The 24,500-nt window shown below is 44.4% G+C and overlaps 2 protein-coding genes and 1 non-coding gene across 3 annotated transcripts in view; all 3 read left to right on the top strand.

The window, feature by feature from the left end:
• Window positions 1–22,931, top strand: LOC141512276 (patatin-like phospholipase domain-containing protein 5). Its single transcript, XM_074221084.1, has 9 exons — window positions 1–213; window positions 2,877–2,942; window positions 4,165–4,320; window positions 5,834–5,894; window positions 7,039–7,251; window positions 9,472–9,604; window positions 11,387–11,513; window positions 12,055–12,144; window positions 22,776–22,931. Exons 1-9 carry the CDS (start codon window positions 1–3, stop codon window positions 22,929–22,931), a joined length of 1,215 nt encoding a protein of 404 aa, XP_074077185.1.
• Window positions 14,206–14,312, top strand: LOC141515655 (U6 spliceosomal RNA). The gene has a single exon (XR_012476416.1). It is a non-coding gene; the product is annotated as a U6 spliceosomal RNA (small nuclear RNA).
• Window positions 22,932–22,940: 9 nt separating the features above from the next.
• Window positions 22,941–24,500, top strand: part of SULT4A1 (sulfotransferase family 4A member 1) — a 45,778-nt gene continuing 44,218 nt past the window's right edge. The window contains exon 1 of the mRNA XM_074220840.1: window positions 22,941–23,109. Coding sequence (XP_074076941.1) covers window positions 22,941–23,109 — 169 coding nt within the window. The remainder of the gene's footprint in view (window positions 23,110–24,500) is intronic.

The following is a 24,500-nucleotide window of genomic DNA, read 5'->3' as shown; positions in this document are numbered from 1 at the left end:
ATGGACCTAGTCAAGGACATCCAGAAGAAAAGTATTGGCATCTTCCACCCTTCCATTGACTGCATTGAGTTTGTGAAGCGGTACCTTCAGAAGAACCTTCCCGAAGATATTCACAAGGTGGCCTCCCAGAGGATGGGCATCTCCCTCACTCGGCTGCCAGATATAAAGAATGTGATTATCACCCACTTTGCCACTAGAGATGAACTCATCCAGGTGGGTCTTTGTGGCTGAGTCCGGTTTGAGCCTCTAATGAGAGAGTGGCAGATTGGGCAGCCTCAGAGTGCTGCCAGTCATCCCTGGCTTTGGTCAGGAGATCTGACTTTGATCCTAAACTGTTACTGACCAGAGCTGTGGGACTTTGAGCAAGCCCCTGCAGGCTTGAGCATCCTTCTTTGAAGGAGTCAGGCTAGGTAACCTGGCTCTACATCCTTTGATTTCCCAGTGGCCTCAGGAGTGGGTGTAGAAGGTGACAAGATACTTTTCAGGTTGGGGTGAACATTACTGGAATATCTGCCCTCTCTGGGAGGATCGTTCTGGCCTACTTTGGGGAAAATGGCTGCTCTGGCCAGGAGGCAACTGCCTGGAAGCACATGTTTATCTTAGACCAGGGTGTCAGGCTTAAACAGAATTGAGGGCCACAGACCCATCCAAGAGGATACCTCTGGGAAAACAGTGACTTATCCAAACCACGGATTAACATTCCTTATGGTATCGAAGCACACTTGGGAATGTGATGGTTGTAGGGTGTCCCAACTCAGGTTGGTCCTTTTGCCCTAGAGCCCTTCCTGCCTTGGGTTGAGAGATCAGACAGAAGGGCCTCCAAGGCCTGTCACTTCTGTTAAATTCATTTTGTGACCACTGTTTGTAAAGTTCCGAGTAGGCACCAGGAGGAACAAGACAACTAAGGTAAAGACCCTCCTGACAAGCAACATCTAAAAAATGATGTGAGCTAAGCTTGCAAGTAACTGATATGAGAGAAAGGGAGCCAGAGGGGTCTTCTTAGGAGAAACTCAAGGAGGGAGCTGCCACTCTCACGGGGGCAGTGGAGTATTTGGAAAGGTGTCCTGAGGACATAACGGGAAGATGAGAGTTCAGAGGCAAAAAACTGGGACATCATGAGCAAAGATGGGCCAACAGCAATGGAGGGGTTGGTTTTGACTGGTCCAACCATGGCATGAAAGTAGGAAGGCTGAACTGGCAGACTTAGGTTTTCTTATTTTCTTCTAGAAACTATGGGGAACCATTTCGGGCTGGGAAAGATGTGGTCAGACCAATGCTTTAGGAAGATGATTTTGGCAACCATGTGGGAGAGGGAGACCCAAGGCAGGGAGAACAGGTAGGAGGGTGTTGTGATAATGCAGGAGGGGGGCGATAGAGACTGGCTAGGATGGCATTTGTTTGAATGGGAAGGAGGGACAGATATAAATATTGAAGGGGGGGCTGGCAATGGGATGGAGAGGGTGAAAAGGGAAGAATAAAAATTGATTTTGAGTTTGGGTGCCTGAATAACTGCAAGGATAGTGGAGCCACCAAGGCAGAGAAGGGAGGGGAAGGACCATACTTTAAGGAGAGCCAATCTAGTTAGGATGTTGAAATTGAGGAGCAAGTGAAGACAAGCAAGAAGTGGTCAGACATGTGGGATTAGAACTGAGGAGGGACTAGAAATGAATTGAAATCATCAGTATTGAGTTTGTTGCACCCTTGAGGATAGTTAAGACAGTATATAAAGCAAGGAACAACCAAAAAACCAGAGAGAAAGAGAGAGAGAGAGAGAGAGACAGACAGAGACAGAGACAGAGACAGAGAGAATGGTAGGAAGAAAGTCAGAAGAGATCAGTGTCTCCAAAAACAAGGGGGCAAAGCATGTGGTGGATGTGCCCTACTGTGTGGAATAGGTCATGAAGTAGCAGTAGGGTCAAGAAGACCAAAGACAGAGAAAAGGTCACTGAACTGAGCACCTAGGAAGTTCTGAGTGAGTGGACAGAGCCATTTGGTTGAGATGGGCACCTCAGGAACCAAGTGATAGTACTCTGAAGTGGGAGGCTACCAATGGGGACCCCTTTTTCATCTAGTACTAAAGGGTAGGAAGAATAGAGGATGATAGCTTAAAGAGGTGAGACTCCAGGGAACATCGTTGGAGTCTGGGGGGGATCAGACTCAATTTTGTTGGTAGAGGGGACGGAGATTGATGGAGGATTGATTTCTCTAGTAGGCAGAGAAGCTGATTTCTTTAGCTGGTAGGAATGGCTTCATAAAAGTTGAGAAAAGACTAGTCCTCCTGATTCCAGCCAGAGCTCTATCCACTGTACCACCTATCTGTACTCCTTTGTCTCTGATAATAATCAATCTGGCCACCAATCAATCCATCCACCAATCACCAAGCATTTATTCAATGCTAATTATGGCAAGCAAGACCCTTGGCACTGGAGATGCACCAGAGACACAAAAGTCAAACCAACCCCTGCCCTACAGGACCCTACATCCTTAATTTGGAAATCTGTTTTAGGGCAGCTAGGCGGTGCAGTGGATAAAGCATTGGCCCTGGAGTCAGGAGGACCTGAGTTCAAATCTGTCCTCAGACACTTAATAATTGTCTAGCTGTGTGGGCTTGGACAAGCCAGTTAACCCCACTGAACTGCAAAAACATTAAACAAAACCTGTTTTGTTTTCATTTCATGGAATGATCAAGCATTTCCCATAACATAGAATAATAAAAAGATGTCTACAGATCTTCCATGAGCAAATAACTATTTCTTCCAAATACACAGCAAAGTTAACATGCAAAAGAGCCCCCAAGGAAATCATGAGGCTCGTGCAGCTTCTCCTTGAAGGTGTGTGTGCAATGGAACCTTTCTTTCCCTTCTTCTCCTTCCCAGGCAGTCATCTGCAGCATTTTCTTCCCCTTCTACTGTGGTGTCATGCCTCCCAAGTTTCGGGGAGAGGTAAGTGGGTGGGTGCTTTTCTAGGTCCTTGAGAAGCTCTGGGAAGAGATGGGAAGGACCAAGCACTAACTACATTGGGTGTGGCTCCTCATTGGGTGACTGAGGGTAAACAGAGGGGGTCCTGAGTGAGTGAGGTCCCATCCAGCTCTATGTCTATAGACTGGCGAGTTAAATGACTTTAGGTAATCATAACTAGCATTATGAGAGCCTGTTAAAGACTGCAAAGCATTTCATATATCTGAACTCGCTTGGTCCTCCCAACAACCCTGGAGGGCAGGAGCTATGATTCTCCCCATTTTACAGAGGAGAAAACTGAGGCACAAGAAAGGAGAAGTGATTGAAGCTGGAGTTGAACTCTGAGTCTCCTAGTCTCCAACTTCTATTCTCTTTCTCCTCTGGTCTCAGTTTCCCCCTCTGTAAAATGGGGCTGGACACTAATTCATCTAAGATGGTCTCCATTCTGTTAGTTATGACTATGTAATTAGCAAGGGGCAGCAAGGTGAAAGAATTGGGGATGGAAAGTACTCTATCTTGATTTATCCATCTGAATGCCTGATATCCTGGGGGCGCCTTTGGGCACAGAGGACTCCGCTTCCCTGGTTCAAATCCAGCCCCAGACCCTGACTAGCTGTGTGACCCTGGGCAAGTCACCTAACCCTGCTTGCTTCAGTTTCTTCCTCTGGAAAAGGAGCTGGGGAAGGAAATGGCCAGCCCCTCTAGGATCCTTGCCAAGAAAACCCCACACAGAGCCATGGAGAGTCAGACACAACAAATGGGATTTCCTTCCATAGAACAGAAAGACGTGATTGCTTCCATGTTGTCCCTTCAGCCACAGTACTGAGCACAGAGTGGGGCTGAATACGTAATGAAAGCATTAATAAAATGGATGAATGAATCAATGGAAATGGAAAGGGCCAGCTGCCTCTTCGAGTCTCTTGGCAATGATCCTGGCCAAGATGCTCTCCTCTCCTGAGCCTCAGTTTGCTCACCTGTCCACTGGGGCTAATGAGGCTTGCACCTCTCTCTCCTGGAGCTGGGCAATCTAGAATCCCTGCAGAATGGTGGCTGTGGGTCTCATTATCGCAATAAGCAGAGGGCAGAAGGGGGTTGGGTGGGATTGTGTCTAGGCATCCACCCTTCAAGCTGACCTCTCTCTTGTTCCACTCAGCGATATGTGAATGGAGCTCTAAGTAACAACCTACCCTTCTGTGATTCGAAGTAGACCATCACCATCTCTCCTTTCTACGGGACTGTGGACATCAGCCCGGAGAGCGATTCTGCCAGTATCCTTGAAATCAACCTCTGCAATGTCAGCTTGCAACTGTGCGTCAAAAACTTCCATGCTGGGATATTGAGTATCTTCCCTCCAGAGCCCAAGGTACAGCCCCGTTCTTCTCTGGCCCACCCTTAGGCTGTTTTCAGGGTCTGGGGGGCACCTAGAGTTGAAGAGCTCTATCTGGGGCTGCCAAAAATCCTGGAACTAAGCAGCTCTATGGCCTTGGTGGCAAAACCCATTACATACGGTCACCACTCATTTAATCCCTCCAATAATCCCATGAAGTAGATACTCTTGTTCTACCCATTTTGCAGATAGGCAAACAGAGCACATAAGTCTTGCTTATATTCACACAACAAGTAAGGAGGATGTGAACTCCGGGCTTTCGCATTCTACCTTCAAGTTTCAAGATGCCTTCATGCGGTTGATCTGGCTTCTCTTACATTCAGTTCTGCCTCTGAATCTATGGTCTTGGGACCTCTCTGGGCCTCAGTTTCTTCATCCGTAAAATGAGAGGGTATAGTCGATGGTCTGGAGACACCACTTTCACCATCAGAATGGGTCAGGAAAAGCTTAGGCTGAGTTGCTCCACGTAGCCCAGATGGACTGGGCTGCTCCAGGAGGTAGTGAGCTCCCCATTGCTGCAGGTCTTCCAGGCAAGCCTGAATGATCACTTTTCAGAAATGTAGGAAGTCCTGTAGAGGAGTAGGTTGGACCAGAGCCCTCTGAGGCTCTGAGCATGGGAGAATCTCACTGAGGCCAGCTGAATGCTGTTGAATTATTGGAATATATTAAAATCCTGCCCATTTCCATCACTTTGGAGCTTTAAAATTTACAAAATGCTTCTTGCCCCATCAAAGCCATCAAATAGATAGCACAGGTATTAATATTATTGGCACAGGGCTTAGTGCCTGGCAATCACTTAATAAATGGGTTTTCATTCATTCGTCCCAGCTTAACACATGAGGAGGATGAGGCTAAGAGGGGAATGACCACACAGCTAGTGAATAGTAAGCCCCAGAATGGACCTCCAGGCTTTTTTCGCCTGTGCCAGGTGGTTTCTGCTAGTCTGCTGCCTATCACCTTGGCAAGAGAAGCAAAATTCACTTTTGCATCATGTCAGAAAAATGAGTGTGTTGTATGTATTTCTGTGTGTCAATGTAACATGAGTGTGTTTGTATATATGTCTCTTTGTCTTTGTGTGTGTGTGTGTGTGTGTGTGTGTGTGTGTGTGTGTCTGTAAGACCACTTTTGCATACCCAGGAGACTTGGATGGAGCTCAGAAGTTCAGCTCAAGCTGGCAGCTGCTCACAACTCACTACCCCCCCCCCCCCCCACTGGGTTCAAACTCTGGGCATGGTCTCAGGCTGGTATGATCAGGGTAGGCTGCTTCCATGAGGATGGAATCCTAAAACCAGGCTCGCCTCTTCTCTTACATTTCCCTCAGCGTGCTCCTAGAACTGGAAAAATGCCCAGCTGTGATTCCTTGGGCTGGTGCCATCACACTCCGGAAAGGCCCTGAGCTGGGTGGGGAATGGCAGTGGGAAGGGGCATGGGCCCTTGAAAGTACTTTCTCTTACCTCCAACATGGCTTCTGGCTGTCTTGTGTTTGCAGGTCCTGGCGAATGTTTGCAGACAAGGCTATTTAGATACTTTGAGGTTCCTGGAAAGACGAGGTATGTCTTGGTTGCTGTGGAGCTCAGTGACAGGTTTATTTACAAGCAAACATGGACTGGGGAGATGTTTTCAGGGTGGCATGGAAAATATGCTACAAAAGAAAGCAATTGGCTCAGGAGGCAGATAATTGCGTTCAAATCCCTCTCTGATGCCTCCTCTCTGAGTGGTCTTGTATAAATCACCCCTGAACCTCAGTTTTCTAACCTGTAAATTTGTGGGGTCAGAGTAAAGGGGCTCTGGGGGCTCAAATTGTACAGCTTGGCTCTTCAACTTATGACTTCACCTCTAATCCTGGGTTTTCCTCTAAAAGGGATGATGATACAACTACTGATCTCACAGCAAAGTCCAATATGAATTGGAACTATTTTTAAATTATTATCTCCTCACTAATATCCTCTTCAATGCCTTCCCCACTGAGGCCCAAACTCTGACCAGTCCTGGATTCATGTTTCTGTTGTCCTAAATCTAGTCTGGCCAAGTGTGATGTGGTCACAAGGCACTTCATTTTTCCAGCCACAGTAGTTCATGGAAGAAAATGTGTTAAAGTGGGAGGAGGGACTGGGGTGCTGCAATATGTGTTCATGAAGGGAGACAGGACTCAGGGATACCATCATGCTTAGTAACCAGAAGTACGAAGACTGAAGGATGTCTGATGCCAAGTCCATTGCTACTTTTATATCCCTACAGTCCAGACACCATTCAGATACAGACAACAGGAGATGGGAGTGGTATCGGTGACCTTAAATCTGTCCCTTCCCCTCTCTATAACTCCAATTGATCCTCTATAAAATGAAGAGTTTGGATTAGGCTTCCTTTCTGCTTGAAATCCATGATCCCAAGTCACACGCAGCCTCTCACAAGTGTCTTCATTTATAAAACAAGGGTAGCAATTGTTTTTTTAAGGGTAGCAATTCTTGAACTGCCTGATTCATAGAGGTGTTGTGAAGTGATTTATGAATCTTAAAATGCAAAAGAGAGAACAGTTCTCCCTGTCTTGACACTCTGTTGTGCACTCACATCTTCATGCATATATGGGTATCCACATGCATGATGCCATGTTCAGGATGGGAAAATGGTCTGGTTTATGGTATTTTTCCTTTGTGATAGCTGGCATATCATTCTTCATCTTTTCTCCTTCCTCAGGTCTTACAAAGGAGGGGGTCATGGCAGACTTGTCCAATGGGGTGACTCCAACACCTACCTCCTTAATTTGGCCAACCAGCAGTAATGCGGGAAGAACTACTTGCAATGAGGAAGAGAGAAAGTCAGGGGAGCCACAAATCAACTGGTCCGTGCCCAATGTACTCATCAAAGACATAGCAAAATTTGAGCTCTTGTCTCCAGATCTTGAAGCAGGTAAGACTAATTCAGCCAGACAGACAGCCAACCAGCAGGAATGCATCAATCAATCAAACAGTAAGCCATTTTAGGGAGCATTTTAGTGGCACAGTGGATGGAGTGCCAGCCTCAAAGTCAGGAAAACTCATCTATCTCAGTTCACATCTGATTTCCAACACTTAACTGGTTGGGTGTTTCTGGGCAAGTCATATAATCTGATTTGCCTCAGTTCCTCATATACATAGTAAGCTACAGAATGAAATGGCCAGCCACTCCAGCAGCTCTGCCAAGAAATCTCAAATGGAGCCAGGAAGAGTTGGACCTCAATGAACATCAGTGAACATATAGGTTGTACCAGGAATTGAGATGGGTTCTAGGGCTCGAAGTACAAAGAATTAAATAAGCTGGACTTGGACGAGTTGCAGGGCTTCTTCTGGATTCAAGACTTGAGTTTTCTGGGCAAGGTACCATGGGGCCATAGATGTAGACAAGAGCTTCTTTCTCCTCCAGAAGTTTTCCTTCTACCTCTATACTCTTCTCTCCTAGCTTTTCCCCTACCTTTCTAACTACTCAGTCTCCCTGTCTCCTCTCCTTCCTAAATGGGAGTTTTGTCTTTGAGTATTGTCTTTGACCCATGAGAGATCCTGGCATCACCCTGAATATCTGAAGGTTTGGTTCAATTTGATCCAAGTTTCCTTGGATCCTGCCCATGTTCCTTCTTCTCTTACTATCAGAATCTTCTTACTACCTTCCTTCCTTGCTATTGATTCTACTTTTGAAATTTCTCTCACATTCGTTCCCTCTTCCGCTCTCTTATTTACAGGACCTTTGATCTGGCCTCATCATTTCTTCTCAGAATTATTATATTAGCCTATTAATTTATCTTCATTTCTGTCATCTCTCTGCTCTCCGAGCTATTCAATGTATGGTGCCCAAGGAATTATCCAAATACACAGGCTTGATCATATTACTCCCCAGCTCAAAAATTGTTAATGGACCCTTGTGGCTGGAGGATAAAGCTGAAATCCTTGGCCTACCAAAGAGGATTTCCATAATTAGGTGTCTATGATAATCCAGCATCCCTTTCTCTTCCATGCTTTGTGTAATTTTTGTTTCAGTCAAACTGATTATTCACTTCTCTTGGAGTATTTTTCCTACCACCTTATTTTGGGGGGGAGGGTATAGACCTGACTTCAAAGGCAAAGAATGGGGAAAAATTCCCCTATTACTGCCTCTTGTTTTGCATTGTATTGTCTTAAGAGAGTTAGCTAGAGGTGGCTAGGTGGCATAGTGGATAAAGCACCAGCCCTGGAGTCAGGAGTACCTGGGTTCAAATCTGACCTCAGACACTTGATAATTACTTAGCCGTGTGGCCTTCGGCAAGTCACTTAACCCCATTGCCATGCACAAACCAAAAAAAAAAAAGACAACAGAGAAAAGTTAACTGACTGGTTCATCAAGATTGCCTAGTCAAGTCTTGGGATCCAAAGTTCTCAGTTTGAATTGATTCTGAAATTGAGCTACCAGAGTGACCTTGAACCAATCATTTACCTTTCTGGGTCTCAGTTTCCTTATGTGTAATATAAAAATGTCTCAGTATTTTCTTCTCCCAGGGAATTTTTGAGTAAAGCACTTTGTTAATCTTTAACTGCAAGAGAAATAGGTGAACTTCTTTATTCAAAACTGGGGTTCAACGAGCAGGCAAAACAGGGCCCCTCAGTCACTGGGCAATCTAACTAGGTTTGGGCTTCTCCGGCAGCAATTAGACAGTGACTAAGGCATTGAGAGACACTTGGAAGAGAAGATCCAAGCTCTGTGGAGCCCTGAGGAATTGTCTGTTAGGTGACAGGGAGCCCGAATCCCTGGCTTGTTTTGTTAGGCTCCATTAGGAAATGTGGAGAGAATGGGCAAGAACCCAGTTTGTGGATGTCTGAAAATGACCACTAGTGAGTGGAATATTTTGTTTTGAAAACACTCGGAGGGATTAGAATGACTGTGTGTGCTAATCCCAGGTCTGCTGACTGATGTTTTAGCAAGTTTAGGGAATGTCCTAAGGAAACTCCTCTCTGAGTCACAGGAAAATGAGGGGATTAGACCAGATCAAGTCCAGGCCCTCTTCCAGGTCTGACCATTCCTATTTCAGTGTTCCTCCTAGTCATGGCCTTCCTTGTTTGATAGACTTGGCCCAGGCTTGAGGTTCTGGGGTTTTCAATCGAATGTCACCACATGTTGTTGTAGCCTTGCAGAGATCATGTGAAAAGCCCAATGGATTCTTTGCCCGATTTTCCCGCTCAGTTCCAGGCCAAATACTGACCTACACATTCTTGCCCTGCACGCTGCCCTTGGCGTATGTATACTTTAAGTCTAAGAGGTAAGTGAGATCTTGTCATGGGGTGAGAGACCCTGTGAGGAGGGGGTCAGACACCACTTTGACAAAGAATGAATGTAAACTTTAGGGCCATGGGTAATAATCACAATTTTGATCCCATATGAAGGTTTGTAATAAGAAAAGGTTGGAATCCTTATTGAGGCGCAGGGAGAGCCCAACAGTGCTTGAAGTCATATAGATTGGCAGTAGGGAAAGGCAGCTTGGTTTTGGTGACTTTCTCCAAGAAGTCTCTACAGTGAAGTAGTGGAAGTAGAAAATGGAGGCTGAAGAGCCAGGGCGGAGGGTCAGCAGGCTGGGGAGGTAAAATTGTCTGGAAAATCTAGATGTTGCAGCCAGAAAGGGACATTAGGAAACAGACCCTTGCACCGGCAGCCAGGGACTTTAGAACATAGAATGTTCAGGTGTAGGACACAGACAGCACCGGAAGGGATCTTAGAGCTGAGAGGGACCTGAGAACAGGGGAGGTCAGGGTTGGGAGGGACCTGAGAACAGGGAGGTCAGAACAGGGAGGGACCTGAGAACAGGGAGGTCAGAGCTGAGAGAGACCTGAGAACTGGGGAGGTCAGAGCTGAGAGAGACCTGAGAACAGGGAGGTCAGAGCTGAGAGAGACCTGAGAACAGGGAGGTCAGAGCTGAGAGAGACCTGAGAACTGGGGAGGTCAGAGCTGAGAGAGACCTGAGAACAGGGGAGGTCAGAGCTGAGAGAGACCTGAGAACTGGGGAGGTCAGAGCTGAGAGAGACCTGAGAACTGGGGAGGTCAGAGCTGAGAGAGACCTGAGAACTGGGGAGGTCAGAGCTGAGAGAGACCTGAGAACTGGGGAGGTCAGGGTTGGGAGGGACCTGAGAACAGGGAGCGCTCTTTGAATTCTTGTCCAAGTATCTCCTTTTACAAATGCCAGAACCGAGGGCAGAGAAGGGAGCTGGCTTTGTTTGCTCATGGTCTCCCTTAGGCTCTCAGGCCCTGGAAGCCCTGGAGAGGTGGCTGTCGTCTTCCCAGAGCTCTCGACACCTCGGAGTCATTCCAAGTCTTCTCCAGAGACTGATTCTTCTTTCTCTTCTTCAAGAAGTCCTTCTCCACCTAGAGAACTGTCTTCCAAATCTCCCCACCATGCTTGGGAGCTCCTCTCTCCCCACCCTGGGCTCAGATCTAGGAATATCCCCCTTTTTATGTGGCCCAAATAAGATTTTCTCTGTTAATTCCTAACAACTTAAATTTAAAGCTGGAAGGGGCCTTATGCGGTGTTCTATTCTAAGCACCCTAGGGCAGTCAGGTGGCCCAGTGACTAGAGCACTGGCCTTGGGCTCAGGAGGATGGGAGTTTGAATTCAGCCTCAGCCTTGAATCCAGATGCTTGACACTGACTTAGCTGTGCAACCTTGGCCAAGTCACTTCACCCTGACTGTCTCGCATCCAGGGCCATCTCCAATCATCCTGTTCCATACCTGGCCACTGGACCCAGGTGGCTTCAAATGAGTAACTGAGGCTGCTGACTTAGCCCCCTCACTCAAATCCAAGTCATATGCTTGTCCTGGCATCACCTCCCTGATGTCCCTGTCTTCTTCTATAGTGGAAGACAAACATCATCATCATCTAAGCACCCTCATTTTATATATGAGTAAACTGAGGCCGAGAGGGTTTAAATGACTTGTCCAAGGCCACTAAGCTTGTAAGCAAGATTTCTGATTCCAGGGAGGGTATATTATTATCCCCTGCTGCCCCTCTTTGCTGCTGACTCCCAGTCCCTTCTTCCCCATCTGTTGCAGGATAATCAGCTGGATTCCAGAGGCCCCAGAAGATATCCTGTGGATGCATAATGAATTCAAGAAATTTGGCAATTTTGTCTTCTCCGAAGTGAAAGACAGACTTCTGGGGTCAGACGGGCAAGCAGGAGTGGGAGGTGGACCACCAGACCAAGGCATGATGGAACCAGGCCCTGAGTCATCTCTAGGGTTTCCTTCCTGTCCTTCTCTATGCTCAAGCTACCCCAGTGAATAACAAAACAACACTCCATTTTTCCTTGGTCCCTGCAATCTTTCTACCTTCGGTTTTATTTCTCCCATCTCTTTGGGCATCTAGACCTAATGTCTCATCATACCCTGGCCATTTACAAAGGAGTAAACTGAGGCCCTCAGTGGGGAAGTGACCTGCTAATGCTCATACAAAAAGTCAGTAGCAGTATCTCTTACACAAAATCCATTGCTCTTTCCTCCTTACTAAACCACAACATTTTTCTCTGAAGGGAGACTTTCCCATGGGGGACATGCTTTCAAGTGTCCTTCCTTCCTCTTCCTTGCTGATACTTTCCCAAGAGTACTGTTGAACGATGGAAACTTAATCATTAGGATACTGACTGAGTTTGATATTGATGCCACCCCCCCTGGATGCCCAGGGTCCCCCAAACACCTCCACAAACTGTCTTCCTCCCTGCCAGGAGACCAAGAGGGGGTTTCCCTTCAAGTCAAGTGGGGACTTGAAACACAGGTTCATTCATCCAGAGTTGGAAGAGACCCCAGAGATTAAGGTATCATACCCTGAACTTGAACAAGAATCACGTCTACATTAGCATATGGCCTGGAAAATAGCAGGTGTTTAATAAATGTTTATTGATTGACTGATAGATCACAGTGAAAGAAAGAGCTGGGCCATTCAGTGGTTATAGTCATGACTGTGGAGTCAGGAAAACCTGAGTTCCAATTCTGCCTTAAACAATTATTATCTGTGTAACTGTGGACAAGATACTTTACATCTCTGTGCCTCCCTTTGCCCATCTGCAAAATGGAGACAATGAGCACCTACCTCATAAAGGTGTTGTGAGAAAGAATGGAGATAGCTTTTTCCAACTTAAAAGTATTCTATCAGTGCTAGCAAGAATTACAAGTGGCCAGATCCAGGATACCCACCCAGCTTATCTGATGTACTCAGAGCTCCCTTCCAGCTTCTGTCAGCTCCTCCAGGATAACCCTTCAGATAATGGAAGATGGCAAAAATGCCTACAATTAGCCCAAGGAGACAAGTATTGGGAGGATCACTCTCCAGGTCTTCTGGCTTCTGAAGGGCATTCCTGTGGGAGGTTTGCTTTATTCTCACCAGGCCAACTGGGAAGCAGTGATGGGAGAGGAAGTCACTGAGAGGCAGGAATTGGCTCCATATAAAGACAAGCTTCCAACCAATCAGAACTGTCCAAAGTTTGAATGGAATGCCTTGGGAGGTGATGAACTCCCCCTCCCTGGAAGGCTTCAAATGAGGAATACTTCAAGGTGATTTCTGCTCAGGACTGGGTTGAATTGCAGGCAGAGTTGGGAAATTATTGGTGAAGATGCTCAATGGCTGCAAATCTCTGATTTCATTTAAACCAGAGTTCTGATAGGCTGAAAATGATGAGCTGATAGCCCTTCTTTTTTTTCCCAGGTGGCAGATTTTTTTCTTCTGCTCCTTCTATTGCATTGCAGCCTCATATTTCCCAGCCTTCCTTGTGAAACCCTGACCACTCCAAAATGCACATATCGTTGGAAGAAATTGTCCTGCCACCCCAACTCCTCAGGGCATAAAATGACTGACAAAATGGGAAATGACAGCACAGTCCTTGGAGGCATTGCCCTTCCTTCCTAATCAGTTCCACCATTCTTGACCAGAAGACAAGAGTAGGAAATGCCCATCACCCAGCCCTGGCTCCTGGGGGTGCTGTCTGGTTGGGCATCTCTGGTCAGGAGATGCCCTGGGGTTATGTCTTCTGTTCCTTGGAGTTACTAGGGGACTGAAATGGTCTTGATTTAATGCATGGGGCATCAGAAATGGTAATAAACCCATGGTTGAGTAATCGATCTCATTCAGACCCCTTATCTTCCCAGTTCATGTCACCCCTCTGTTTACATTTTTCAATAGTCTTGCCCTATCTGCTAAATTTCTGCCCCCTTTGCCTGGTAGTCAGGGCCCTTTATGATATTATTGGACTTGATCTTTCCAGTCTTTCCATATGTGATAACCAACCAGACCCTACACAGATGAAACATAATGGAGCATTTCAGTCTTCCAGATACATCCTGCTTCCTATGCTTGGTGTGCCAGATCCTATCTTCTATGCTTTCAAATCCAATTCAGATGTTATTTCCTTCATGAAACCTTCCATAATTCCCCCTAATTAGGGAAATTTTTCTTAGTATTCACAGAACCCTTTCTTTGCATTTCTTCTATGAACATCCAAGATGCCAATGGACTTGCATTCTCAGTTATGATCACAGATCAACTGTTAACAAGGCAGACCCTGGGCATATGTTCAAAAGGCAAGACTCATTGAATAATTTAACAATAGAGATAACACTATTTGGACCCCTGAGGGGTAATATGAAGTGCAACATAAAATTTTGATATATATGCTCACTAAAGGTCATTGGTACCATCATGGAGAAGGTCTAGCATCTTCCAAGTTGAAAAGGGTTCAAGTTTTTTAGATATTCTGGTTCATAGTTAACAACAATAGCCACAAATAGAATCAAAAATAATAAATAACAGTAAATTATACCCAAGAATGCACTGTTAAAAGACCCAAAATGAGATCTATAAACATTCAAATGTATTTAGAATGGTGCTTGCTTCGGCAGCACATATACTGAAATTGGAATGACACAGAGCAAATTAGCATGGCCCCTGTATAAGGATGACATGCAGATTCGTGAAGTGTTCCATATTTTTGAAGAAAACTAAATTGCTAATATCATAAATGAAAAAAGGTGAACTCACTACCAATGAGGAGGAAATTAGAGTAATAATTTGGAATTATTTTGCCCACCTCTATGGATAGGCAAATGGATGAATATTTACAAAAAACAAAGTTGGGCAGGTTAAATAAAGAGGAGATTAAATACCTAAACAACCCTATCTCAGAAAAAGAATTTCAACAAGCCATCATTTGAAATCCCGAAGAAAAAATCTCCAGGCCCTGTTGGATTCACAAGTGAATTCTACCAAAGATTCAAGGAACAATTGGTTCCAATGCTATATAAAGTCTTTGGAAAAATAGGGAATGATGGGACTCTGCCTAACTCTTTCTAAGAAACCAATAAGGTGGTGATACCTAAACCAGGAAGAGTTAAACAGAGAAAGAAAATTATAGACCTATCTCCCTGATGAGTATAGATTCAAAAATCTTTAAAAAATCTTAGTAAAACAATTACAAGTTATCACTAGGATGATACATTTTGACCAAGTAGGATCTATCCCAGGAATGCAACCTTGTTTCAATATTAGGAAACTGTTAGCATAATTAATTATGTCAACAACAAATGTATCAGAAATTATATTGTCATATTAATAGATGCTGAAAAAGCTTTTGACAAAATACAGCACCCATTCCTACTAAAAACCCTAGAGAGAAGAGGAATACATGGACTGTTCCTTAGAATAACAAGCAGTATCTATCTGAAATCATCAACCAGCATTATATTCAATGGGAAGAGGCTAGGGGCATTCCCAGTACAATCCGGGGTGAAACAAGGGTGCCCATTATCACCACTACTATTCAATATCTTATTAAAAATATTAGCTTCAGCAATAAGAGAAGATAAAGAAATGGAAGGAATTAGAATTGGGAAGGAAAAGACAAAACTTTCACTCTTTGCAGATGACAGGATGGTCTACCTAGAGAATCACAAGAAATCATCCAAAAAACTACTGGAAACAATTAGCAATTTTAACACAAAGTTGCAGGATATAAAACAAACCCTCACAAATCCTCAATTTTTCTATATATGTCTAGCAAGATACAGCAGGAAGAGCTAGAAAGAAAAATACCATTCAAAGTAACCTCAGACAATAAAAAATGCCTGGGAGTCTATTTGCCAAGACAGACTTAGAAACTTTTTGAAAACATTTATAAAACACTTTTCACACAAATGAAATCAGATTTAAATAACTGGGCAAACATCAACTGCTCATGGATAGGTAGAGCTAATATAATAAAAATGACAATTCTACCAAAACTAAACTACCTGTTTAGTGCCCTCCCAATCAAAATTCCAAAAAATTACTTTAATGAGTTAGAAAAAGTTGTAAGTAAATTCATATGGAGAAATAAAAAGTCAAGAATTTCCAGGGATTTAATGAAAAAAGTGGAAAAGAATGGGGCTTAGTTCTACCTGATCTAAAATTATATTATAAAGCATCAGTCATCAAAAATGTTTGGTATTGGCTAAGAAATAGAGTGGTGGACCAGTGGAATAGACTAGGTGCAATAGCAGGAAGTGATTATAGTAATCTGCTGTTTGATAAACCCAAAGAGTCCTCTCTCTTTGATAAAAACTGCTGGGAAAATTGGAAGTTAGTATGGAAGAAACTTAGATTAGACCAACACCTCACACCCTATACCAAGATAAGATCCAAATGGTTACAGGATTTAGACATAAAAAAAACAATACTATAAGCAAATGAGAAGATCAAGGACTAGTTTGCCTGTCAGATCTATGGAAAGGGGAGCAGTTTATGACAAAGGAAGAGATGGAGAACATCACCAAAAACAAACTAAGTGATTTTGATTACATTAAATTAAAAAGCTTTTGCATAGATAAAACCACTGTAACCAAGATCAAAAGAAATGTAGTCAATTGGGAAACAATCTTTACAACTAATGATTCTGACAAAGGACTCATTTCTAAAATATACAGAGAACTGAGTCATATTTTTTTTAAAAAAGCCATTCCCCAATTGATAAATGGTCAAAGGATATGCAAAGGCAATTTACAGATGAGGAGATCAAAGCAATCCATAGCCATATGAAAAATTACTCTAAATCATTAATTATTAGAGAAATGCAAATCAAAGCTTCTCTGAGGTACCACCTCACACCTCTCAGACTGGCCAATATGACCAGAAAGGGTAATGATCATTGTTGGAAGGGATATGGGAAATATGGAACACCAATACATTGTTGGTGGAGCTGTGAAGTCAACCAACCTTTCTGGAGAGAAATTTGGAACTACGCCCAAAGGGCAACAAACATGAGCATACCTTTTGATCCAGCAATACCACTACTGGGTCTATACCCTGAAGAGATGATGAAAAAGGGTAAAAACATCACTTGTACTAAAATATTCATAGCAGCCCTGTTTGTGGTGGCAAAGAATTGGAAATCAAGTAAATGTCCTTCAATTGGGAAATGGCTCAGCAAACTGTGGTATATGTATGTCATGGAACACCATTGCTCTATTAGAAACAAGGGGGGATGGGAATTCAGGGAAGCCTGGGGGAATTTGAATGAACTGATGCTGAGCAAGATGAGCAAAACCAGAAAAACACTGTACACCCTGTCAGCAACATGGGGGTGATGTTCAACCTTGATGGACTTTCTCGTTCCATCAATGCAACAACCAGGGACAATTTTGGGCTGTCTGCAATGGAGAATACCATCTGTATCGAGATAAAGAGCCATGGAGTTTGAACAAATTTCAAGGACTATTCCCTTTAATTTAAAAAAAAAAGATAAAAAATAAGAAATGTAGTAAATTGGGAAACTATCTTTATAACTAATGATTATGACAAAGGACTGACTTCTAAAATATACAGAGAACTGAGTCATATTTAAAAAAAAGCCATTCCCCAGTTGATATATGGCCAAAGGATATGCATGGGCAATTTACAGATGAGATCAAAGCAATCCACAGCCATATGAAAAATTGCTCTAAATCATTACTTATTAGAGAAGTGCAAATTAAAGCTTCTCTGAGGTACCACCTCACACCTCTGAGATTGGTCAATATGATCATAATTTCAAGGGTCATTGTTGGAAGGGTGTGGGAAATATGGGACACTATTACACTGTTGGTGGAGCTGTGAACTCATCCAAGCTTTCTGGAGAGAAATTTGGAAGTATGCCCAAAGGGCAACAAAAATGAGCATACCCTTTGTTCCAGCAATACCACTACTGGGTCTATAGCCTGAAGAGATGATGAAAAAGGGTAAAAATATCACTTGTACCAAAATATTCATAGCAGCCCTGTTTGTGGTGGCAAAGAATTGGAAATCAAGTAAATGTCATTCAATTGGGGAATGGCTTAGCAAACCGTGGTATATGTATGTCATGAAACACTATTGTTCTATTAGAAACCAGGAGGGATGGGATTTCAGGGAAACCTGGAGGGATTTGCATGAACTGATGCTCAGTGAGATGAGCAGAACCATAAAAACACTGTACACCCTAACAGCAACATGGGAGTGATGTTCAACCTTGAAGGACTCGCTCATTCCATCAGTGCAGCAATCGGGAACAATTTTGGGCTGTCTGCAAAGGTTTGGATTTGTTAGCAACTTGGGTAACTCTGAGCTATTTCCAATACACTTGATTCCTCCTCTTCATTTCTGGGCCTGGCTTTTGGTTCATCTGCAGAACCTTGGTAGAACTATGCACATGGATGGATAGCCTCAATGTGTTTTCTGGTCTTTGAAACCACAGGCTGTGATAAATTCCATTTGGATTATAGATTTGGACATAGGCAAAGGTAGAAAAAAGGTACTATTGCCTTTATCTGAACTGTGGATAGAAAAGAAATTTCTATTTTTTGAAGAGATTGAATTACAATAATAGTCAATACTAATGGGCTATCTTATAAAGATTATCTCATTTGGCCCTCACAATAACCCTAACAGGGGCTTATTACTATAGTCATCTTATAGATAGGAAAATTGAAGCCCAGACAAATGAATTTGAAGCAAATTTCAAATAGTTGAAAAACTATTCAAGCTCCATAATAATCCAAGAAATATAGATGAAAATAAATGTCTATAGTATGACCCCATGCTCTTAAAATAGGTTTAAGTTAGAATAAAAAAGATGTCAAAACTGGAAGGGACCTTAAAGCACTGAATGTTGGAGTTGGGAGGGAGTTTAGAACAGGGAATGCCAGATCTGGGAGGGGCCTTAGGACAGAGAATACCAGAGATTAGAACATGTCATAGCTGAGGGAGATGTTAGAACATGGCATCAAGGAACTGGGAAGGGATTTAGACCAGAATGTCAGAGTATTAAAGAACTGGGAAGGCCTTTAGGGCAAAAGATAACAGAATAGGCAAGACTCTTAGAACAGAAGATGGTAGATCTAGGAAGAACCTTAGAACATGGAATGTATGATATCCAACGGGCTTTAGAACAGAGAATTTCAGAGCTGGAAGGAGTCTAAGAATGGAGAATGTCAGCTAGGAGGGGTCTTAGAGCTTCAACATTCTGCTCTTTTCATATTAAAGAAGAAATTAATTACCAGACAGATAATGACTTTGCCTAGGGTTAAACAGACAGCAGAACAGAAAAGCATTATAAGTGTTACTATTCTCTAGTAGTCCTCAGGAGCTGAAAAAGTTAGGGGTTCAGCAGAGGGTATATACTCTCTCAGGAGCATGATGGCAAAGTCCAAACAGTTCAGGGAAATAGCAATTTTGTAGCTGAAGAGGACCTAGAATCTAGGTCTCCTGATACTAGGTCCACTGTCCATTGCCAGTACCAAACTGCCTCTCCAATGCCCATTTTCACATGCTTCCCTCCCTCTGTCTTGGGTCACTACAAGAGAGACCTATATCCTCCTTATTAATTAATCCTATTCCAACCCCATCCCCAAGAATCCAGTATTTACATTCCATTCCATTCCTTCTCTCTTTTTTTTAGGTTTTTTTCAAGGCAATGGGGTTAAGTGACTTGCCCAAGGTCACACAGCTAGGTAATCAGTAAGTGTGTGAGGTAGGATTTGAACTCAGGTCATACTGACTCCTGGGCCATTCCATTCCTTTTCATGCACTGTTTTCCCTGTATCTCCTGCCTAGCCTTCACCACTCCCTCATAGATGAATGGGAATTGAGTCACAGGTTATGGTTAGAAAGAGAAGCTGGAAATATTCAGTGAAGGTAGTTTAACAAATAACAAACAAATCTAATACAATGGATTTCCCTTGTAGTCAGTACTCTTCTTGATAAAGGGAGGGGACAAGGGGCTTGGTAGGTGAGCTCTCTGCTTGATGGGAATCCAAGGTCATAGGGAGTCATTTGGAAGAAAGGGAGAATATTTACTTATTCACCAATTCATTCATTTCATAGTTTTATTTAATAAATCCATTCATTCATGATCTCTCCCATTTTTTCCTTCCCTTCCTCCATACCTGTGCAGCTGCTGAAAAATGAATTCATTGAGGAAGGAAGGTCCTAGTTTTAGTCCTGGAAGTCTAAAAGGTAAGTCACCAGAATTGGGATTAGAGGACAAATTTAGACATCATCAAAAGAGGAGATGTTGTTTAGTGAAGATGATTGAGGGAGGGAAGCAATGGGGGAAAGGAATATTCTGATTAGGGAATCAGTCGTGGTATGAGATAAAGTGTAGCTAGTATTCACAGATTTGAGTAAACTAAAGGAGTAAGAGAAGGAAAGCAGGGCAGCTAGGTGGAGCAGTGGAAAGGGCACCTGCCCTGGAGTCACCTGAGTTCAAATCTGCTCCCAGACACTTGATATTGACTAGCTGTGTGACCTTGGGCAAATCACTTAATCTGCCATTGCCCCACAAAATAAAAAACAGGAGAGAGAGAGAGAGAAAGAGAGAGAGAGAGAGAGAGAGAGAGAGAGAGAGAGAGAGAGAGAGAGAGAAAGTTTGTTAATTAAATAATAGGCATTCCAAAGCAGACAGTGAAATAGTGAATATTTCTAGAGGGGGAAGCCAGGAAGCCAGGAGACAATAGGGTTGTAGTAGATAAAGCCGAAGCAACATTAAGTCTTGGATATTAGTTTCCAGGGATTCAGGGTCACTGTGATGAGAAAGAGTGTGGGTCTCTTGAGATTCAATCTGAAAAGGGACCATTCAAAAGTGGGATAGGTTCCCTTGGGAAATAATAGATGTCTCCAAACTAGAGATCTTTGTTTAAAATAAATTTCTAAAAGATAAATACAATTAAAATAAATTTCTTACGTTATTATTGTCCTGAAGTGGGCAGACACCAGCAACAAGCTTGAAGAATTACATATGCAACAAAGAACAGAAAACGACCCAGCATGAAGCCATGATTTTCCTTTATATACCATTTGTTGTGGCATTGCTGTTGGTCAATTGATTCGGATGTGTCCAAACCCTCATGACCCCATTTGGAGTCTTCTTGCCAAAGATACTAGAATATTTGCCACTTCCTTCTCCAGCTCATTTTTATAGGTGAGGAAACTAAGGCGAATAGGGTGAAGGGACTTGCCCAGGGTCATATAGCTATCAAGTGTCTGAGTCTGGATTGGAACTCACAAAAATAAGACTTTCTTCCTGCCTTCAGACTTGCCATTGCATTCACTTTGCCAGTAGCCTGCTCTTTTTTGGCACTAGGGGCTTCAAAGTAGCCAATGAAGGGTCACTGGACACAGAAGTTATAGAGAGGTCAACTTTTTACAAGTTGGACCTAGTGGGCTCCAAAACCTCTTCTGGCTCTGAGCTTCTAATTCTATGAATTGGTCCAGCCTGTAGTGTAAACACATTACTCACATTTCTGGTGAATAAGATGTTAGTTTACAATACACATGGTGTGAAGCAGCAAGGAATCATTCAAAGCAAAATCTCCCAGTTCAAAACAGTCTAGTCTCTTCTTCTCATTTGATTCTGAGTCCTTTCAAAATATATTTACTGATGGACCAGTCTGTGGTCTAGCTGGGTCTCCAGTTGCACTGTATTATCTAAACCACTTGGATTTTATATGTCGTTTATTGCACTGAATTCTTTGAGTGGTCATAGATTTCCTTTAGGAGGTTCCAAAGCATTCTGAGTCTCAATAAAATCCATTCCATGGTACCTGCAAAAAAAGACCCTGCAGTCTTAAGGGACTCCCTCTTCCATTTGGACTTGGAATAGAACATCATATCAGACAGGAACATTTTTAGAGAGCTTATGTCTTCAGACTTAATGTTTTATTTAACCCTTCCCACTACTTACAGTCTCTTTTCTAGGAAACATCTCAGCACTGACATTCTATGTTCTAAGATCCCCCTTGGCTCTCATTCCCAGATCTAAGCTTCTTTTCACATCACTCATTTTCCATTTTAAAGCCCATCCAGCTCTGACATTTCTGTTTCAAGGTTCACCTCAAATCTTAATACCCATTGGGAGGGTCTCTCCCCATTATGATATGTCACAGTATAAGGTTCATCTCATCTGTGACATTTCTTGTTCTAAGTGCCTTCATAATTAAAAACAAAATATTTTCTACTTTTTAAGACACTTCCCAGCCCTGACATCCTACATCTGACTATTACTGTTGCTGTTTTTATCATAAGGTGCTGCCTACAATTAGGGGAAATCTCCCTTGATAGACTGTAAACTCCAGGAGGGTGCAACCACGTCTTTTATGTGAAGTAATTTCACAGCACAGAGCTCTGACCATAACAAGAACATTCTCAGTTTTTATCGAATGGAATGCACTTGACCTTTGGTCCAGATCCAGGAGAGAAAGAGAAGGCTGATGGGAATGTTTGGGTCACCTGTGGCAGCTAAGAGCATCTCCAGTTCCTGTGTGACTTTGGGTCAGGCCCTTTCCATTCTCTGGATTCCTTATGGGGTATCTATGGCTTCATCCAGATCGAATTCTTGCAATCTGGGATCCAGAATAGGGTGGCAGGTTCAGGGTTAAGGGAAGGCGGGGCTCGGGGCTAGGGTGGTTCCGAGGGCTGGGGCGGAGGAGGAGGCGGGGAGGAGCCACGGGTACATTACGTCACCTTCTCTTGAGCCCTGGTGCTGCGGGTGCGGGGCTCCTCTCTGGGGCGCGGTGCTGTTTGTGTCTGCGTGTGTCTGTGTGTGTGTGTGTGTGTGTGTGTGTGTGTGCGTATGTGTTTGAGAGTCGTGGGGGAGAGGCACCCCGCCAGCCTGGAGAGTCTCTTTTGGTCCTCCACCCCCGCATGCCCAGAGGCGGGGCCTCTGGCCAGGGAGCTCATTCCCTCTGCGTGTCTGTCCATCTGTCCCCTGGAGCATCCAGACTTGCCGGGGGAGGGAACCCGGGGGAGGGAGGGAGGGAGGGAGGGGGCCTGGGGACCAGCTGAGCATCCAGTCAGGGTTCCAACCAGCCGCAGGAAGAGGCGGCACGAGGAAGAGCTGGGGCCAGGGACCCAGGACCAAGGACAGCGGCTGCTCCTGGCTCCGCGCAGCATCCCTCCCTCCTTCTGCAGGAGGCAGTGGCTGGGCCCCGGCGAGAGAGGACCAGGGGCCAGACACTAAGGACCAAGGACAGCGGCACTGCCTGGCCTGGCACCGCATCCTTCCTGCCATCCTCCCAGCTGGAGGAGAGAGGAGAATCTGCTGCGGGAGCGGCGGCGGGGAGGTAGGGGGGCAGGATGGCGGAGAGCGAGGCGGAGACCCCGAGCACCCCAGGCGAGTTCGAGAGCAAATACTTTGAGCACCATGGGGTCCGGCTGCCGCCCTTCTGTAGGGGGAAGATGGAGGAGATCGCCAATTTCCCAGTGAGAGACAGCGACGTCTGGATCGTGACCTACCCCAAGTCAGGTGGGAGCCTCACTCCTTCCCTCATCTAACCTCTGTGGGGTCATCTCTGACCAGAAGGATCCCTTCCCCCACTCCTTTCCGTAGCTCCTCCTTTGGACAGGGAGGGTGGGGCTGTGGGAGGGCTTGGCTGGCCCCAGAGCGGGGTGGGGCCAGAGGGGGATGGGGAAAGGTTGGGGAGCCTGGGGTAGGGGGTGGGGAAGGCATGGAAGTGGGGAGGGGGTGAAAGAGAAGCTTGACTCCTGGCTATCAGAGAATGGAAAGAACCTTAGGAACTGCCTAGTTCAATTCCTTGTTTTGCAAGGCGATTAGGGATCCTGGGTCTCAGAGAAGGTAAGGGGTTGGCCTAAAGCCATACAGGAACTAAGGGCCTGAGCCAGAATTGGAACCCAGGTCTTTGGACTCCAAACCACAGATTCTTCCCATAGCTGTTTGTGAGGTGTGTGTGTGTGTGTGTGTGTGTGTGTGTGTGTGTGTGTGTGCGCGCGCGAGCGCGTAAATATTTGGGGGGGGAGACACTTTTGTTTTTAGTTTTTACAAGGCAATGGGGTTAAAGTGGCTTGCCCAAGGCCACACAGCTAGGTCATTATTAAGTATCTGAGGCCGGATTTGAACTCAGGTCCTCCTGACTCCAGGGCCAGTGCTCTATCCACTGCGTCACATAGCCGCCCCTGGGAGATATACATTTAACAGGTACCTCTGACTACCCAAGATGCTGGCAGACCCTGGACTTTCTTTCACTTTAAATCGGGTCTTCCAAAAGAACAAATTTAGTTTGACTGTGCAGGGTTGGGTAATAATACTCCAAATGCTGTGCAACAAAATCTCACTTCTTTAAAATGAGGGACCATCCTGCAGATCCCTTTCCAACTGCAACATTCTATGAGTGCTAGGTTGGAAGTCAGGAGATCTGGGTTTTAGTCATGCTTTTACTTCCTCTGTGACTTTGAGTGAATCACTGTTCCTCTCCAGGCCCATTTATCCACCTGAGAAATAAGTGTTTTGGTTCAGGTGGTCTCTAATATCTCTTCCATTTCTACCATTTTATTAGCAGGAAGGTCCCCAGCTCTCCCTGATAGGTTAAAATATCAGTCAGAATTTATTCCGTCTGTGTGAGACTCAGGAATCTAAATCTTGTGTCAATTTAAGTCACCCGGTCCAGACTGAGGGATGATACCCTCACTTCACAGAGTCATATCCATATATGATTTAGTGTGACCTTGGACAACTCGCTTCTGCTGTTTCCATTTCACCTCCAACCATACCCAAGACTGAAGAGCTGTTTGATTGCCAGCAGCTGTGGGAGCCTTCTGAGGAACTAGTCTGGTTAGAAATAAGAACTAGAAACATCCATCTTTATCAGTGACTAGATTCCAAGTGTATGTCCAGTGTTT

Source organism: Macrotis lagotis, chromosome 2 (assembly GCF_037893015.1).
Source record: "Macrotis lagotis isolate mMagLag1 chromosome 2, bilby.v1.9.chrom.fasta, whole genome shotgun sequence".
Classification (NCBI taxonomy): domain Eukaryota; kingdom Metazoa; phylum Chordata; class Mammalia; order Peramelemorphia; family Peramelidae; genus Macrotis; species Macrotis lagotis.
This window is presented reverse-complemented; position numbering and strand designations above follow the sequence as displayed.

Coding starts and splice junctions, on each gene's coding strand:
- LOC141512276 (XM_074221084.1), top strand. CDS start 1: ATGGACCTAGTCAAGGACATCCAGAAGAAAAGTATTGGCATCTTCCAC. Junction 5,895..7,038: donor GAGGTTCCTGGAAAGACGAG/GTATGTCTTGGT, acceptor CTCCTTCCTCAG/GTCTTACAAAGGAGGGGGTC. Junction 11,514..12,054: donor GGTCAGACGGGCAAGCAGGA/GTGGGAGGTGGA, acceptor CCTCCCTGCCAG/GAGACCAAGAGGGGGTTTCC.